The sequence below is a fragment of the Giraffa tippelskirchi genome, chromosome 4 (assembly GCF_054371585.1).
Source record: "Giraffa tippelskirchi isolate mGirTip1 chromosome 4, T2T-mGirTip1v1.2.pri, whole genome shotgun sequence".
Taxonomy (NCBI): Eukaryota; Metazoa; Chordata; class Mammalia; order Artiodactyla; family Giraffidae; genus Giraffa; species Giraffa tippelskirchi.
In genome coordinates, this window is record NC_137278.1 from 112,247,921 (window position 1) to 112,267,239 (window position 19,319).

Sequence of the window (19,319 nt, forward strand, 5' to 3'; positions counted from 1 at the left end):
GCCCCAGTCAAGACCAGTTAAATCAAAGATGCCAAGAGAGGCATGTATGTGTGCTAAACCACCCCAGTTGTGTCAGACTCTTGGCAATCCTATGGACTATAGCCCACCAGACTCCTCTGTCCATGGGATTCTCCAGGCAAGAATACTGGAGTGGGTTGCCATTTCCTACTATAGGGGATCTTCCAGACCCAGGGATTGAGCCTGAGCCTCTTTCAACTCCTGCATTGCCTAGCAGGTTCTTTACCACCAGAGCCATGTGGGAACACTCAAGAGAGGCATATTCTGTGCTAATTGTGGCATCAAGCGCTTAACCTAACTTGGGGAAAGACCTAACTTTGTTGGCTAGTTGGGACCAAGTATACATTTAATAATAAAAAGACCACAGTGTCGTAATTCTTCATTGCCTTCCTTATTCTTCTAAAAAGGCATATCTTGGATCAAGGAGGTGAGAGCAGGGGTGTGGGTGAGGTTGAGGGGAGCTGCCTGATTAAGCACATCTTAAGGGCAAGGCATTATTTCAGGTGTTTATAGATAATGTCACACAAAAGCTTTAGTACTAATTGTATATCATCAATATTTTAAGAAATCTGGTGAATTCATATAATATAAAATTATGAACCAGAAATGTTAGAAAATAAAACTAAAATTAATAAAACATGTTGAGAAAAAAAATCTGTGACTGAAGCAGAAATTTCCTATATTTGGGTAAGATTTATTTAGAACTATTTTAAGAATATATGCAGTAGAGGTAACTGTGGGTTTAAAACATCTGTGGAGGAAAAAATCAAAATAAATTTGATTTGTACTCAGTTATGAAATTCAAGAGGGAAAAGTCATCCTGGGGTTCATCCTTCATTTTTTAAAAAAGTTATTTATTTACTTTTGGCTGTGCTAGGTCTTCCTTAGTGTTTGGGCTCTTCTCTAGCTTCAGCGAGCAGGTGCTACTCTCTAGTTGGCGGTGCGCAAGCTTCTCGTTGTGGCTCCTCTTGTTGCGGAGCTCAGGCTCTAGGGTGTGCGAGCTTCAGTATTTGTGGCACATGGGCTTAGTAGTTGTGGCTTTTGTACTCTGGAGCACAAGCTTAATAGTTTGGGCACACTAGCCTAGTTGCTCCACAGCATGTAACATCTTCCTGGATTAGGGGTCGAACCCGTGTCTCCCTCATCGGCAGGCGAATTCTTTACCCAGGAAGCCCCGTCCTTCATTTTAAAGAGAAGTTAGGGTACTTGTCTAAGGTCACACAGCTAGCTGTTTTGGGAAGAGTTCTCATATACCAGCTAAATTTCTGAAGGAAATGGAAATAGTGATATCAATTCAGAAGATGTTATTTCAAGATATCCTACAAATTTTATCCTTGCACTGTATATTTTTATTGTTCTTAGACAGTATTCAGATTTTTCTAATTAAGACTTTTTCCATCTGGACAAGTAAAAGTAGTAAAATTATTAATGTTTTTAGCCCAACCTATATAAATGTTTGAATATATATTAGGAATCGCAAGCATTGTGAAACTTTATTTTAATGCAAAAAGTGATAATTGCTAATAACATTTTCTTTCCTATTCCCCAAATCTTGTCTTTGCTTACTATACCTTTTTACCCAGACTTTATGATCCTGGATAAGAAGTGATACATTGATATCCCTGGCATGACTGCATTTAAATAACTATTTCTGAAGATGGTTTATGGAAAAGCTTACAAAACACTGCAGGTTTACTGTGAGTACAAGAGGGTATTCACAATGGGAATCATGACTGGCTTGGTTCCAAACAGTACTGGGAAGAATAACATTAACCATTTGCAGGTAAAAACATTTCCATCAAAATATGAGCAGACTTTTTTTTGGATGTGTTCAGAGTTAGTCATAAGACCAAATATCATATCATCAAAAATAAAAGAGAATCATTCCAAGACCCACAAGGATAGAGGGATGAAAACTGTAACTACTGTGTTGTATTGATGAGAACATTTGCTGCCTTCAAGGCTATGGTGTCTTGTCAGTTGTTATATTCAGATGTCATCAGTCACTGTCTGTGTATGCAAAATTTACACATGAGCCAGTGACCAGTGAAGGAAGACTCTTTAGCTCTTAGAAGCTTCAGCTTCTTAATGATATCATCACTTCTTCCTATTTTTTTTTTTTTTTTGGAAAAGAATGGCCTTTACAGTACCAGGAACTACCTCTTGCTGACACCATTGTATCTTCAAGGTCTTCACAGACTATGTCCAGGGCCCCATGTCCCTGCTTTGTTCATCTGGTTTAGGTTTATTTCTCAATGGAGTAGTGACCACGTTTGTGTCTGTTTTCTCTCTCCAGAGATTGAGTGTCCATCTTCTTTATTTCCCTTTCCTTTATCTTCCCTCTGCTTTTCTCCATCTGTTTTTACTAATTCCTTCTCTCTTCTTCTCCATATATTTCTTCAGCTGATGCACACTCTTAGATTTTCAAGCCACTGGCACATATTCTATAGGGCATGCAGATTTTGCAACCATCTTGTGAAAGACACATATGCACATGCATATTCACATGTACTATGTCCCTCCCCGTCAACACACAGTTCTGTACTCTATGCCTCACTAGTAAGTCCTTATTAGTATGATGATTAGGGTTGAGTCATTCCTTATTTTATAACTTCTTTGGCTATCTATGATTTTAATCATTACAGAAGACAACATAATAGTGGACATTAAACTCATTTGTAGTTTCTGTCATTCTACAGAGTGAAAAATAATGTTTTTTGAAGCAGTTCATTTTACTTCAGTGAAATTGCTAAAAATTACATTGAATTACCAAGTTGACAAATTTACCAAGTGCTTTGATTTACCAAATATAGGTGTCTTTTAATTATTTATAAATGTTATAGCAATTTATAAAGGATAGGGTGGTTTAATATCTGGCTGACGCTGACTTGCTTAAGTGTCTGAGCTCAGAGGACAGCTTGGATGTGGACTGTACAATGTAGACTACAGAATGACTGTATTATTTTCCTATTGCTGCTGTAAAAATTTACCACAAATTTAGTGAAATGTTATTGAAATAGTTAAGCATACACTTTGTAAACTGCTAATTTTGGGAACTTGGAAAATGGACTTTTCCAATTCAGTCATTTGGCCGATTGGCTTTCAGTGAACTGACTTTCGAAAATTTTATTTTTGGCGTATTGATGTGCTTTCCTTTCATATACCTTACATCATTTGAACTTTACAGTAATTCTGATTATTATTCTGCAATAATTCTGAATAATTTTTCATTTTCTAATGGCAAGTAGGTGAAGTTGTATCCAGTTTTCTTAACATAAATTATTCTAAGCATTGTGAATCATATTGAGATGCACACACTTTGCCAATTTGTCTCCTAACTGGTGATATGAAAGTTGATTTCTTGGCTAAAGTGGCATTTGCTAGCTTTTACCATTGTTGTGTTACATTTTTTTCCTTGTTGGAAACCATAGCAATCTATGTGAGAAATGCTATGAGAATATGTAAATATCCTGTTCAACAAACTGTCAACCAGTGGTTTTAACATCCATTGATGATTTTTGCTTAAATTAATTTTTACCTTGTTGGTTTCACAGAGGCTTCTCTTTCCTTTTCTTTTTTTGGCCATGCCACAAGTCTTTGTGAGTTCTTAGTTCCCCAACAAGGGATCAGACCCAGGCTCCTGACAATGGAATGTGGAGTCCTAATCACGTGACCACCATGGTGTTTTTCTAATTCTAGTATTAATTCTACATTTATTAGCTGGCATTTTTCTATAAAGAAGTTCTCTCCCACTCCTCTTTCCTTAGTATTACTTTGGATAGTTGGATTTTTAAAAATAACTCACTATCATTGTTATTCTTTCTGAGTTGAAATTATCACAGATTTAGCTTTAGGATAGCTCTTGTGTCCTCTGACTTGTTTCTATCAGGTTTTGAGCCTTTCTTTGCTTTATAACATGATAAAATATCCCAGGCTCATCTTGTGCTTTCTCTGCCCCAGATCTGGAACCATTAATTTCTTTGAGAAGACTGGCATGGAAAGGTATTTAGAAGCAAAAATCTAACACTAAGTGTTTTCACTGCTACTAAGCTGTTGTTTCTAGGCCCTTGCAGAGGTCAGGACTGGAAATAAATTAAAATTAAAAAATGAGTTCATATTGATACCTATATTTTAAATCAATCAAAATGAGAGTTTTTCCTTCTTCCATTCCACATTTGCATCTTCTTTCTCCCTCAGTGAAAACTCTGTTTCCCCAAACATTAATGTATTTATTCATTTGCTTCATCATGCAATTTTAAGTTCATAGTACTTTTTTTGTCTTTGAGTTATGCTGTAAACATGCATTGTGAGACATTTTATTTGCTATCCTTATTGATGCATATGATTTTTTAAAGAATTTTTAGACAAATTTGGATTAAGACTTCATTATTCTGTGGAGACACAGAGAACTATGAACTGTGTTTTCAAGCTTTTGAAGCCTGAGTTGACCCACATCCTGTCAATCTTCATTTCATTATTACCACAGAAACCCTTGGTTTGTCACACCGAATCTGGGATGAGAGAAGTGGAAATCTATTGCAGGCCTAGAAGGATAGGTGGAATACTGCTGATGACAAAACATCAATCTCGGTGACCAAAAATGCTTATAAAATATACAACCAAGCAATCTTTGTTAAGTCTTTAGCTATTCTCTTAGACTAGGTTGTCCAGAAAACAAAGTCTGAGGCAAAAGTGTATGTGAAACTTTTAATCAGGGAATACCGGGAAGCCGGTGTGAGTTAAAAGGAGAATGAGGCAGAGAAGGAGTGAGAGCTAGAGGAGGATATATTCTGAGCTGATCATAATATCACCTGATATCAAATGCAAATGATTTCTCACTCTTGAAAGGCCTCCTTACAATAGAGCCTGTTAAATTACATCCCTGGCCAGTCCATGTTAGAAAGAAGAAATTATCCCTCAGTCTTATCTTCCATTGCTCAAAGGATTACTTCATAAAGTGCTAGCTGCTCTGCCTTTTGGTTTTGCATGGGTGTGGTTTGGGCAAGCGAGGCAATGTCTTTATACCTCAGTGGCAACATGAAAGCCCTGGGCTAGGAGATGAAAGATATATTCATTGACATGAATGGTCTGATGCTGTTGGGTTAAACTATTGGAATCCATATAGAATTGATTGTCAAAGTGAAGGTTCAGGTGGATCAATTGGACAAGGACCCCAAAGACACATGGGGCTAAGACTATATGTGGTAAAGCATAAGAAATATCTGACATAATAGCTTTTATCTCTGAATCTTAGTTATCATCTTAATTATATCTATAAAATAGAGGCAATAATAATTATCTATGGGTAGCATATATTTATGCCAACAGGGAAGCCCTGTTGCATATGTAATAAAACTCATCATGTCTTCTATAAGACAAGTCATTTTTCTGACTCTAATTTGTTCATTAATGACATTTGAATTGTTCTTATTTAGATTTAAGACTTTGGAGCTATCTGTGACTCCTGCTGCTTTTTACTGTGCAATGACAGTAAAAAGCCTGGTCATGTAGAACCTAACTCCACAGTGGCTCTCGAATCTGTTATGTAATTTCCAATACCATCAGTTTAATTCAGGCTGAGCACATTTTGCCTGAAATAGCCACCCAATGTTTTCTGTACTTCCCACCTCTTCTTTCTCTTGCTCACTCTGAAAACAGTCCAGAATAATCTTCCTAAAGCATCTGATAATGTTTTTCTTCATAATGTCAACTACTTCCAAAATTCTACCAAATTAAATTTAACCATCTTTCTGTAGGGTATAGAACAATCCACAAATTAATTAAACCTGCCTTATCTACCTGGTTCTGTTTTGCTAATATCCATGTATCCGATTGTAACAAAATTAGATTTCACAGGTTTTCTTGGACATACTGGGCTTTCTTGATGTTATTCCTTGCTCATATTTTCCTCAATCTTTTTTTAAAAAATTGAAGTATAGTTGATTTACAATATTGTGTTCAGGTATAAGCAAAGTAATTCACTTTTTTTCAGATTCTTTTCCATTATAGGTTATTGCAAGATACTGAATATAGTTCCCTGTGCTATACAATAAGCCCTTGTTGTTTATCTATTTTAGATATAGTAGTGTGTATCTGTTAATCCCCAAATCCTTAATTTGTACTCCCTCAATTTTTCCTCTTTGGTAACTGTAAGTTTTTCTCTGTGTTTGTCAATCAGTTTTGTAAGTAAGTTCATTTGCATCATCATTTTTATATTCCACATATAAGTAATATCTTATAATATTCATCTTTGTCTGACTTACTTCATTTAGTATAATAATCTCTAGGTTCATTTATGTTGTTGCAGATGGTGCTATGTCATTCTTTTTATGGCTGAGTAATATTCCATTTGGCCTTTTATACAATTCATGAGGTTCTCATGGCGAGTATACTGGGGTGGTGCCATTCCCTTCTCCAGTGGATCACATTTTGTCAGAACTCTCAGCTATGACCCATCTGTCTTGGGTGGCCCAGCACGGCATGACTCATAGCTTCACTTAGTTAGGCAAGCCCCTTTGCCATGACCGTGATCTGTGAAGGAGGAAAGTTCAAGAGCCAGCTTAAGACCAAATATTAAAACAAACTAAGATACTGGTATCTGGCCCCATTACTTCATGGCAAATAGAAAGGGGAAAGGTGGAAGTAGTGACAGTTTCCTCTTCCTGGGCTCCAAAATCACTGTGGGTGGCAACTGCATCCATGAAATCAGAAGACGGTCGCTTCTTGGCAGGAAAGTGAAGACAAACTTAGACAGTGTGTTGAAAAGCAGGTACATTAGTCTGCCAACAAAGGTCCATATAGTTGAGGCTATGGTCTTTCCAGTGGTCACATATGGTTGTGAGAGCTAGGCTGTAAACAAGGCAGAACGCCAAAGAATTGATGCCTTTGAACTGTGGTGCTGGAGAGGACCCCTGAAAGTCCCTTGGACAGCAAGAAGATCAAACCAGTCAATCTTAAGGGAGATCAACCCTGAATATTCACTGGAAGGACTGATGCTGAAGCTCCAGTATTTTGATCATCTGATGCTAACAGATTACTCATTGAAAAAGTCCCTGATGCTGAGAAAGATTGAGGGCAGAAGGAGAAGAGGGTGTCAGGGGAAAAGATGGCTGGACGGCATCACTGCTGCGATGAACATGAACTTGGGCAGACTCCAGGAAAGGGAGGCCTGGTGTGCTGCAGTCCATGGAGTCACAAGGAGTCAGACGTGACTGGGAGCCTGAACAACAACAACACTCTATGATATGTATGTGAGTCCTAAGTTGCTTCAGTCGGATATGTACCACATCTTCTTTATCCTTTCATCTGTCAATGAATGGTTAAGTTGCTTCCATATCTTGTCTATTGTGAATAGACACGAACTTGCTATGAACATTGGGGTGCATATAAATTTTCAAATTAGCATTAGCGTTTTTTTTCAAATATATGCCCAGGAGTGGAATCTCTGAATTATATGGTAACACTATTTTTAATTTTTAAAGGAACCCCCATACTGTTCTCCATAGTGGCTGTACCAATTTACATTCCCACCAACTGTGCAGGCTTCTCTGATGGCTCAGATGGTAAAGAATCTGCCTGCAATGTGAGATATCCAGGTTTGATCCCTGAATCAGAAAGATCCCCTGGAAATGGCAACCCACTCCAGTATTCTTGACTAGAGAATCCCATGGACAGGGGAGCCTGGTGGGCTACAAAGAGTGGGTTGCAAAGAGTCAGATACGACTGAGCAATTAACACACACACCAACAGTGCAGGAGAGTTCTCTTTTCTCCACACCCTCTCCAGCATTTTTTATTTGTAGACTTTTTGGTTATGGCCATTCTGACTGATATGAAGTGATATCCTTTTGTAATTTTGATTTGCATTTCTCTAATAATTAGCGATTCTGAGCATCTTTTCATGTGCCTGTTGGCCATATGTATGTCTTCTCTGGAAAATATTTCCCTCGATCTTAAATGCCCTAGGCCCTTTCTATTACTGCTGTTTCTTGAAAACATTCACCTTCCTTCAAAACATATCTTTAAAATTATCTCCTTCAGGAAGACCGGGCAGTATCATCAGGCCTGCTGGTTTAATCATCACCAGCAGCCAATCTCTTCCCTGGGTGTTCTGTTTTCTTCACTTCTTATTTGGGCTGTTTTTTACCTTCTTTTAAGGAAAACTATATATGTGGTGGGGGGGAGTGTGTGTGTGTGTGTGCACATGTGCGTATGTACATGTACATGTGGCTATTATATTATCAGTGCCACATCCTGAGTTGCTGTCCAGTTTAAGAGCTTAGCCCCAGGGAGGGAAGAGGTGAACTTGGAAGGCTCAGATGAGGGAAATTGGAGGTGATTATGCTCCAATTTCCAGAACAAGATAACCATGTTCTATATTCCTAGATAGAGCTCCTTGATCATACAAGCCTATAGAAAGATCTTTCTCAGCTGCCACCAGGCTATGAAGCATGATTGAGACAGATTGATGCTAATCAATTTTGCAAAGACTATGTATGTATCTGCTGTTTTGGATAATCTGGCAGGACTGGGAAAGGGTCAGAAGAAATGTCTTTTTTTCCCCAAAGGCTTAGGAAGGTGAAGGGGACATTGAATCTCATGTACCAAAAATGTTTAATTACAAACAACTAAAGTCAATTACATTTAAAAAATTTAGTAAACAATAGTACTACCAGTAAATCTCTACCAGAGCCCTTTAGAGTAATGTAAAATAATATTTGACAGTTTCAAACACTCAGATATCACTTGCTTTATTTGGATGGAATTATTTTTACTAATAACAAAATTGGGGAGAAATGACTTATTGCGTATAAGCTAACATTTTGTACTAGTGAGAATATATTTTGGTAGGAAAAAGATTATGGCTAAAAATAGTAACCTGGAAAAGTCATTTTATCAGGCAGATTCTGACTGAGAGAGATCCTAAAATGCTTGTCTTAAGAAATGTTTAATATTAGATCTATTTTTCAATCATTTTAAGGATTTACTATCAAGATTGCCTCTTGATATTGATATTGGATATTAAACAAGGTTTCTGGTTTCAAAGTAAATAGGCTTTTATTTATTGAGAAGAGGCCTGCTTATAAGAAGGAAGCTGGCTAATTTTGGCCCATTTCCCTGGAATCACAATTTCCTATTTGATGGGAATGTGAGGAGCATGATTGTTTATACTCCAGAAAAGACAGTGGGAAGAAGAGAGGAAAGAGCATCAAGGGACTGAACTTTTGACCCAGCTGACAGCCAAAGAATCCAAGATTTTAGAATTAGGACTGCAGTGCATCAGGGGTAAATCTTCCTAAGGCAAATGAAATATGATTCTGAGTTCTGTGAAGAATGCAAGACTCTCTCCCAACTATCTCCTAAATTTGTTCTCTTCCCATCATTGTTTCTCCACTCCAGTGATTAAGAGACTATGCTTCCACTGCAAGGGGCATGGATTCAGTCTTTGGTCAGGGAACTAAGATCCCACATGCCATGCTGCACAGCCGCAGGAAAAAAAAAGAAAGAAAGAAAGAAAATTATTGAGTTAGCCCCAAAACCAACTGTATGATGGCTCTAGTAGTGCTAAGTTGTTTTTAACTTCATTCGAAACAATTTTGTTACAATAGATTGTATTGTGACAGCTGTTATATCACTGTGCATTTAAGAAAACATAAAAATTGGTGAATTTTTGTATAGCCATTTTAATATTGAAGGTGAAAGAAAAAATATTTTCAACATATTATGCTCTAGTATTTCAAAAAAGGTGAAAAAGCAACTGAAATGCAGAAAAAGATTTGCACAGTGTATGGAGAAGGTGCTGTCATTGATCAAACATGTCTAAAGTGGTTTGTGAAGTTTCATACTGGGAATTTCTCACTGGATGATGCGTCGCTGTCAGCTAGACCAGTTGAGGTTGATAGTGATCAAGTTGAGACATTAATTGAGAGCAACTGAGAGAGTAGCATTGAAACATGTACATTACCATATGTAAAATTAGACAGCCAGTGGAAATTTGCTGTATGACACAGGGAGCTCAAATCTGGTGCTCTGTGATAATCTAGAGGGATGAGAACAGAGGTGAGAAGGAGGTTCAAGAGGGAAGGGACATATGTATGTCTATGGCTGATTCATGTCAATATATGACAGAAACCAACACAATATTGTAAAGCAATTATCCTCCAATTAAAAATAAACAAATTTAAAGAATCAGTATTATACAATGTGAGAGATAACCAACATACTCAAGGTATCCAAATCAAGCTTTGAAAATCATTTGCACCACCTTGGTTATGTTTACTGCTTTGATGTTTGGGTTCCACGTAAGTTAAGCAAAAAAAAAAAAAAACACCTTCTTGACTGTATTTCCACATACTATTCTCTCTACTGAGATGTAATGAAAACATTATGTTTCTAAAACAAATTGTGATGGGCAATGAAAAATAGATACTGTGCAATAATGTGGAATGAAAGAGATCAGAAGTGAAATGAACCACTATGACCCATGCCAAAGATTTGTCTTCATCCAAAGAAGGTGATGTTGTGTATATGGTGGGATTGGAAGGGAGTCTTCTGTTATGAGCTCCTTCCGGAAAACTAGACAATTCTAACAAGTGCTGCTCCCAATTAGACCAACTGAAAGTAGCACTCGATGAGCATCTAGAATTAGTCAACAGAAAATGTATAATCTTTCATCAGAATAATGCAAGACCACATGTTTCTTTGATGACCAGGCAGAAACTGTTACAACTTAACTGGGAAGTTCTGATTCATCTATCATGTTCACCAGACATTGCACTTTTGGATTTCCATTTATTTAGGTCTTTACAAAATTCTCTAAATGGAAACAATTTCAATTCCCTGAAAGACTGTAAACGGCACTTACAATAGTTCTTTGCTCTAAAAGGTAGAAAGTTTTAGGAATATGGAATTATGAAGTTGCTTGGAAAATGGCAAAAAGTAGTGGTGAACAGAACAGTGAATATATAGTTCAATAAACTTCTTGGTAAAAAGGAACAATATGTCTTTTATTTTTACTTAAAAACTGAAGGAAGTTTTTGGCCAATCCAGTGTATATCCATAGTGGGAGTTCTGGGTGGTTTCTGTGGCTAGAGACCAGTCCTTCTGTCCCTCAGTAATCTTAAACAGGAACAGTTTGTACTGAGTTCCAGTAATTAGAAGTGTGCCTGAGTTACTGAGGAGTGAGACTACAAGAAATACACAGAGAATATATGGGATGACACATACTTATTGTTTGTACTTAGAACATGATTTTATAAACATGAGAAAGACATAGCTGCAAAATCATCATACAGCTAATATAAGTAACTCAAGCCAAAAATATATCTGAGGCTCTAATGAACTTATTTAAGTAATTTAAGATTATTTAAGTAATTTAAGATTGATTCAAGCATTGTCAAAACTATTCTTTATTTTTGAGTTATGTAGACAGCTAAAAAGAAAAAACTGTACTTGAGATCACATCAAAGATTCATATGAAGATACACGTCTACCTTATGAACTTAGTTCTAAGATAATATTCCCACAGTAAAGGAGAAAAAATGCACTGCCACCCAACACTAAAATAATCTGAAGGGCCTCCATGTTCCCTCTTCATGGCCATTATGACATACCTTGATAATTAAGAAAGGCAAAAACGATTGTCCTTGTTTATTTCACAGGGTTATGGCAAGGCAAAAATGAGACAGCAGGTAAAGAGGAAGTTGAAAGTAAGGGACAATACAGTGTACATTGCATTGGTAATTTTTAGCACGATTATTTAATGGAAGAGGGGAAAACTCTCCTAGCTGGTCAAGACATGGCAGTGGAGAAAAAATCCAGATGTAGATTCAGGAGATAATTTCTTTGCATAATCTTTGCTGACCATGTTTATAGAAGTAAATGTCAAGGTAAGCTTGACAAGGAACAAAAGAGATGAGTCACATTTCTCCAGTCTCATTCCCGAGATGTTATCTTTTACCTTTCTGAGTATGTACAAGGCTGACACTGGGTTTCTGATCCTTTATGGGAAACAGTATGCAAACACTCAAGTAAGAGCAGGGCAGTCATTTTTCATATGTGCTTTGTTTTCATTTCTATGACTTGGAAAGACCAAGTTTCCAAACGCAGAAATCCATGTAGTTGCCCTGCAGCTCAAGTCCTTGCTTGCACCCTGGACTTAATACAGCAATTAGTTTTAGACATGCTTTTAGAAGAGAACGTAAGCTTTGAATTGAAAACGCTTTTCTCTGTGTCTTGCTTTCACATCAGACACAGCCAAGTTCATTTAGAGAGTAGAAAGGTGTGAATAAGACTTGTCAGTACCTCAGTCTTTTTGTGTTTTAAGTATATTTTCCTATGTCTCTGGAACAGCTTCTATATAATCAGCCATTATGTCATAACCTGCCAAGCCAACAGGTGTTAACAGCAAGAAACTATGCCAATTGCTTTTAGGATACAATGACTTTTATGGCTAAAAATCTTGACTTAATATGCTAGTAGAAAAGACTATTTTACAGTTTCCTTACAGCTTTATAATGAGAGTGGGATAGCCCTTTCTCAGCTTTAATATCTTGGATCATTGTCTCATTTTTTGCTTTTCTTTTACTTCCAAACTTCTTTACAATGTTTTATATTTGTCACCTCTCTTTCCTTCCTATTTATTCTTTATTTTCTTGTGATCTTAATTCAGCTCCCCCTACTACCCTAGAATTTTCTTCATAGTTACTCAGTAGTAACCTTTTAGGAAACATATGTAAAGACTTCTTAAAACTAACATTTTTTGGACCTCCCTGTGACGGATTGCCCTCACTGCCTTAAACTGTTCCTTTGTTCTCTTAACTTCTGTGATATTATATAAGACTGAGTCTCAAAACCAGCAGATATTCTCAATTTCTCCATTTTGATTATGGCTTAAACCATAAAGTTTTTCTGTACTCATCTCCATCTCTTTTCAACTAAGTCTTAACTCTTTTCCCTTTGTAATATTCTTTCTCCTTTTTTCCTTCTAAATCCCACTGTTATCACCCTTGTCCAAGTTCTGTGTCATGCTTGTTCTTAACTGGCCTCTTTGTATTCAGTTTTTCCTCATTCCAACTGTTACTAAGCTACTGCTAGATTTTTTTCCCCAAAACACTTTTTTTAAACAAGTCACTCCATCATGCTCTGTGCTTGAAAGTGGCTGGATTCAAGCCATTTGGGAATGCATCTGTTTGAAGATGTATTTCCCTTAAAACTAGACACATACTTACAGTGAAGTTGCAGATCAGTGACTGTCTTGGATGCAAATGCTGAGGTGGGCCAATTTAGTCTGATGCTTGGAGTCAGATTGTGTAGGCTAGAGGTCAGGGCTGTGTAATCAAGGCAATTAAAAGGGTGAAATATAGCTTCTGCAGATCTGGGTTGAATAATATTAGGGGCTTTAAAGAAGAAAACACAGGCAAGTCTGAGGACAAACGAGAGTAGGTATTGTGGCATGTGTTCAAAGAAAAGAGCCAATCAATGGACTATGTTGAACAAAGTTTCATTCTTATACTGCTAGAGATGGTGCAGATGAAGGGGCAGTGGTCAAACTGAGTTCTATAGTTTCTGCTGGGTTTTTTTTTTTTTTTTTACTTAATATGTCAAAAATTTTTCTGTTTCAGTACATTGAGTAATACATTATCTTTAAAATTTTTATTCAAATACAGTTAATTTACAATGTGTTAGTTTTAGATGTACAGCAAGATGATTTAGTTTTAGTCTTTTTTAGATTATTTTCCAGTATAGGTTGTTACAAGATATTGAGTGTAGTTCCCTGTGCTATACAGTAGGTCCTTGTTTATTTTATTTATAGTAGCATGTATATTAATTCCAAATCCCTAATTTATTGTTCCTTTCTCCTAACACATTCTTTTTTAAATTTACTTTTAACTGGAGGATAATTGCTTTACAATGTTGTGTTGGTTTCTGCCATACAACAACATGAATCAGCCATAAGTATATAGGTCCCCTCCCTCTTGAACGTCCCTCCCATCCCCACTCCATCCCACCATCTAGATGGTCACATAGCACTGGGGTGAACTCCCTGTGTGTTATGGTAACTTCCCACTATCTGCTGTGATTTTTGCTTATGGAGTAAAATTGTGTTCAATTGTTTTGAGAAAGAGTCTAAAGAAATAGGCTAAGGATTTCCTAGGCTGATTTGCAGGAGTGTGATTCTTCCATGAGTTCCTTTATATGGACCAATTGTTTTAACCAAATGAATGTAATTAATTGTCCCCTAGCCCATTCTAGGGGCTTTTCAGGTAGCTCTAGTGGTAAAGAAACCGCCTGCCAATGCAGGAGACAGAATAGACATGAGTTCGATCCCTGGGTTGGCAAGACCCCCTGGAAGAGGGCATAGAATCCCACTCCAGTATTCTTACCTGGAGAATCCTATGGACAGAGGAGCCTCGAGGGCTACAGTCCATGGGGTTGCAAAGAGTCAGACACAACTGAGCGACTAAGCACAGCACAGCACAGCCCATTATCACATCTCTGCCACATTCTGTCTGTCATGCTATGATCTTTATTCTCTGCTTTCACGGATTCTACCTTTCCTTTAAAAATCACGTGTGTTTTATCTGCTGTCAGTTACTTCTTTGTTCAAAGAAATGACAGTGAACAATGGCTAACTTAAGTCATCCATCCCTTTCCCTCCCACCCAAAAAGGATGGGGAGTTAGAATTTATTAGAACTCATAGAAAGCATACAAGGCTAGATGGTAAGGATTAGGACAGCTGGAACTAAGGAAACTGGAAGGTCAAGAAGAGCAAGCATCTTATGGCAAAAAATAGCCTGGTAAGGACTCCATCACTGCTACTACTGCTGTCATAATCTTGACCTCCAACTGTGCCTTATTATTGCATCAGAATTCCAATGGACATGAGTTTGAACGAACTCTGGGAGATAGTGAAGGACAGGGAAGCTTGGCCTGCTGCAGTCCATGGGGTCGCAAAGAGTCATACATGACTTAGTGACTGAACAACAAAATTCCAAGATCTGATTTGGAGCATCCAGTTGACCCAGACTAAGTCACACGTCCATTTGTTTGTTCTAGTTTGATCTCTGTTTTCCCAGTGTACAGTGAATAGTAGCTCCAACCAAGAGCATACACAGTGGGGACTTTCCCCCTGAAAAGAATGAATATTGCTAGGAAAAGGAGGGTCAGATGCTGGAGAGCCCCCAAGTGATATATTCCCACTATCAACTTCCTCCACTAACTGTTCCTATATATGCCAGCTCAAAGTGCCTACTACTGCTCCTTAAAGCTTTTTTCCCCCTTCTGCCGCTCATTTGGTGTGTAATCCCGAACAGTTAATTCTGTTAGTATATATCCTTTTTTTAAGAAGATACCTTTTTTTAAAGACCTTGAGTGCGGAAACCTTATCTTTGTATTCTATCACTCAGAAAAGGACTCTGCACACAGCATGTACTAAGTGCTTTTTTAAAAGGGTGGTATTGATCATCTGTTTCATTTCCAATGGATGGTGTTGTTAGAGAATCTGCTTCATGTTTTATTTAGTCTAGTGTGGGATGAACCAGGAGAAGGCAACTGGCATTTACCTCACACTTACGGTGTGTTAGGTACCATGCAAATTTTCTCTTGTAATAATAACAAGAACAGCTGGCCTTTATTTAGATTTATTGTGCCTTGCATGAAATGAAGTGATTTATATACATTATTTCATTTAATCCTCATAATGACTATGTGGGATAGGTCTCATTGATTTGGTCATTTTACAGATGATGATACTGTTGCTTAGAGAAGTTTTAATTTTTAAAAGTTAAGTGTTAAGTTTCACAGCAGGTAAGTGTAAAGGTGGAACTCAAGAATCTTTCAATCTGCTTTTACTATATTGCATTGCTTAAACTGCAAGAATAAATGTTGAATGAACATACAATTTCAATACACATTTCATCTCTTTCTTCATTAACTACTTGGGTTTCTCAGTATCACTTGGAAAATTGTTTGAAATACAGTTTTTCAGACCCCACAACAGACCTGCTGAATCAAAAACTCTACAAGTGGGACCCCCAAATTTCTTTTAAGCAAAAAACATCTGGATGATTCCGATGAATGTTAAGGCTTAGAACTGCTAGCTTGTCTTCTCTCTCACTGTCGATATCTTTACATGGCCCTATACTTATTTATAAGTCATGCTGAATGCCTGCAGTCTATGTATTGTATGCCATCATTTAAACTGTATTTGAATTTCCCTTTATATTTTCCAATTCCTATTTTTAATTTGTCTGTGTATTCTTGGAGGCTGCTCTTGGTGAATGAAGCCTCACATAAAAAGTACGAAAATATTGTATGCTGAGTGTGCTTATGTGAATGCCAGTTACTATATTTCAGGATAAGCCTCAGATCTGTTTTCACAGGGTCCTGGACATTTTGTATCTACTGGGAGGGAAGCAGAATGAGAAACGAAACTTAATCCATTCAGGTAAGATTTATCTCTGCCACTTTATGCCCTTTGTCAGAGGAGCTAAACGTTTTGGTCATTGATTTTACATTGCCTTCTCTTCCAAGCTTTGCTGGGGCATCGGTAAGGATGGCAGCATATAAATTATGTTTCTACGTCTCTCAGCTCTACCTGGGATTCACTGGAAATCTGCTCAGATGCTCAAGATTTGATGATGCATGAGTTAAATGTTCATCCTCTCCTCTCTAAAACATAATGGCTGTCTGCTGGTCATTTTAGCCATCACACTTTTCAGGACCAGGTGTCTATTCCAAATGAATCAACCTTTCCTGCCCTGCTCTTCTCACCTGCATATCAAACACACTGAACCTTATGGAGTTGGTTTTGAAGATAATGCTAGGCTTTATGAATGTTTTCCCCCATTTTCAACAAGGAAATGAGTCAGAAATGGCAAAGTGAATAGTTAACTTCCCTTCTCTTTATGCAGCTCTCCTGTTACATTTATAATAAAAGTGTACTTTACTTGAGTCTAATTCAGTTCATTTATGGCAGAAAGTGAAGAAGAACTAAAGAGCCTCTTGATGAAAGTGAAAGAGGAGAGTGAAAAAGTTGGCTTAAAGCTCAACATTCAGAAAACTAAGATCATGGCACCCGGTCCCATCACTTCATGGCAGATAGATAGGGAAACAGTGGCTGACTTTATTTTTCTGGGCTCCAAAATCACTGCAGATGGTGACTGCAGCCATGAAATTAAAAGACGCTTACTCCTTGGAAGGAAAGTTATGACCAACTTAGCCAGTATATTAAAAAGCAGAGACATTATCATCGGTGCTGTATAGATGGAGAAGTCTTGAGGCTACTGTAAGAATAAGACTGAAAACCAGAGACAGGAGACTTAAGTCCAAATCTTGAGAACACTAGAGAACTCCTGAATCCAGGAAGCATTAAACGATAGGAGCTCATCAAACGCCTCCATACCTACACTGAAACCAAGCACCACCCAAGGGCCAACAAGTCCCAGAGTAAGCTATACCATGCAAATTCTCCAGCAACACAGGAACATAGCCCTGAGCTTCAATATACAGGCTGCCCAAAGCCACACCTAACCCATTGACATCTCAAAACTCATTACTGGACACTTCACTGCACTCCAGAAAGAAGAAATCCAGCTCCACCCACCAGAACACCGACACAAGCTTCCCCAACCAGGAAACCTTGACAAGCCACCCATCTAACCCCACCCACAGCGAGGAACCTCCACAATAAAGAGGAACCACAAACTGCCATAAAACAGAAAGGCCACCCCAAACACAGCTATATAAACAAGATGAAAAGGCAGAGAAATACCCAGGAGGTAAAGGAACAGGATAAATGCCCTCCAAATCAAACAAAAGAGGAAGATATAGGGAATCTAACTGATAAAGAATTCCGAATAATGATAGTGAAAATGATCCAAAATCTGGAAAACAAATTAGAGTTACAGATAAATAGCCTGGAGACAAGGATTGAGAAGATGCAAGAAAGGTTTAACAAGGACTTAGAAGAAATAAAAAAGAGTCAGTATATAATGAATAATGCAATAAATGAGATCAAAAACACTCTGGAGGGAACCAACAGTAGAATAACGGAGGCAGAAGATAGTGAGGTAGAAGTGAGGTAGAAGACAGAATGATAGAAATAAATGAAACAGAGAGGAAAAAAGAAAAAAGAATGAAAAGAAATGAGGACAACCTCAGAGACCTCTGGGACAATATTAAACACACCAACATATGAATCATAGGAGTCCCAGAAGAAGAAGACAAAAAGAAAGACCATGAGAAAATACTTGAGGAGATAATAGTTGAAAACTTCCCTAAAGTGGGGAAGGAAATAATCACCCAAGTCCCAGAAACCCAGAGAGTCCCAAACAGGGTAAACCCAAGACGAAACACCCCAAGACACATAATAATCAAATTAACAAAGATCAAGCACAAAGAACAAATATTAAAAGCAGCAAGGGAAAAACAACAAATAACACACAAGGGGATTCCCATAAGGATAACAGCTGACCTTTCAATAGAAACTCTTCAGGCCAGAAGGGAATGGCAGGACATACTTAAAGTGATGAAAGAAATTAATCTACAGCCCAGATTACTGTATCCTGCAAGAATCTCATTCAAATACGAAGGAGAAATCAAAAGCTTTACAAACAAGCAAAAACTCAGAGAATTCAGCACCACCAAACCAGCCCTCCAACAAATGCTAAAGGATCTTCTCTAGACAGGAAACACAGAAAGGGTGTATAATCTTGAACCCCAAACAATAAAGTAAAAGGCAATGGGATCATACTTATCAATAATTACCTTAAATGTAAATGGGTTGAATGCCCCAATCAAAAGACAAAGACTGAATGAATGGATACAAAAACAAGACCCCTATATATGCTATCTACAAGAGACCCAGCTCGAAAAAAGGGACACATACAGACTGAAAGTGAAGGGCTGGAAAAAGATATTTCATGCAAATAGAGACCAAAAGAAAGCAGGAGTAGCAACACTCACATCAGAAAAAATAGACTTTAAAACAGAGGCTGTGAAAAGAGACAAAGATGGACACTACATAATGATCAAAGGATCAATCCAAGAAGAAGATACAACAATTATAAATATATATGCACCCAACATAGGAACACTGCAATATGTAAGGCAAATGCTAACAAGTATGAAAGGGGAAATTAACAATAACACAATAATAGTGGGAGACTTTAATACCCCACTCACACCTATGGACAGATCAACTAAACAGAAAATTACCAAGGAAACACAAACTTTAAAAAATACAATAGACCAGTTACACCTAATTGATATCTATAAGTCATTTCACTCCAAAACAATGA

General features: G+C 37.6%; 1 protein-coding gene across 1 annotated transcript in view; it reads left to right on the forward strand.

Moving 5' to 3' along the window:
- Window positions 1-19,319, forward strand: part of OTOGL (otogelin like) — a 431,190-nt gene that overhangs the window by 141,427 nt on the left and 270,444 nt on the right. Inside the window, exon 4 of the mRNA XM_081593187.1 lies at window positions 16,401-16,465. Coding sequence (XP_081449313.1) covers window positions 16,401-16,465 — 65 coding nt within the window. The remainder of the gene's footprint in view (window positions 1-16,400; window positions 16,466-19,319) is intronic.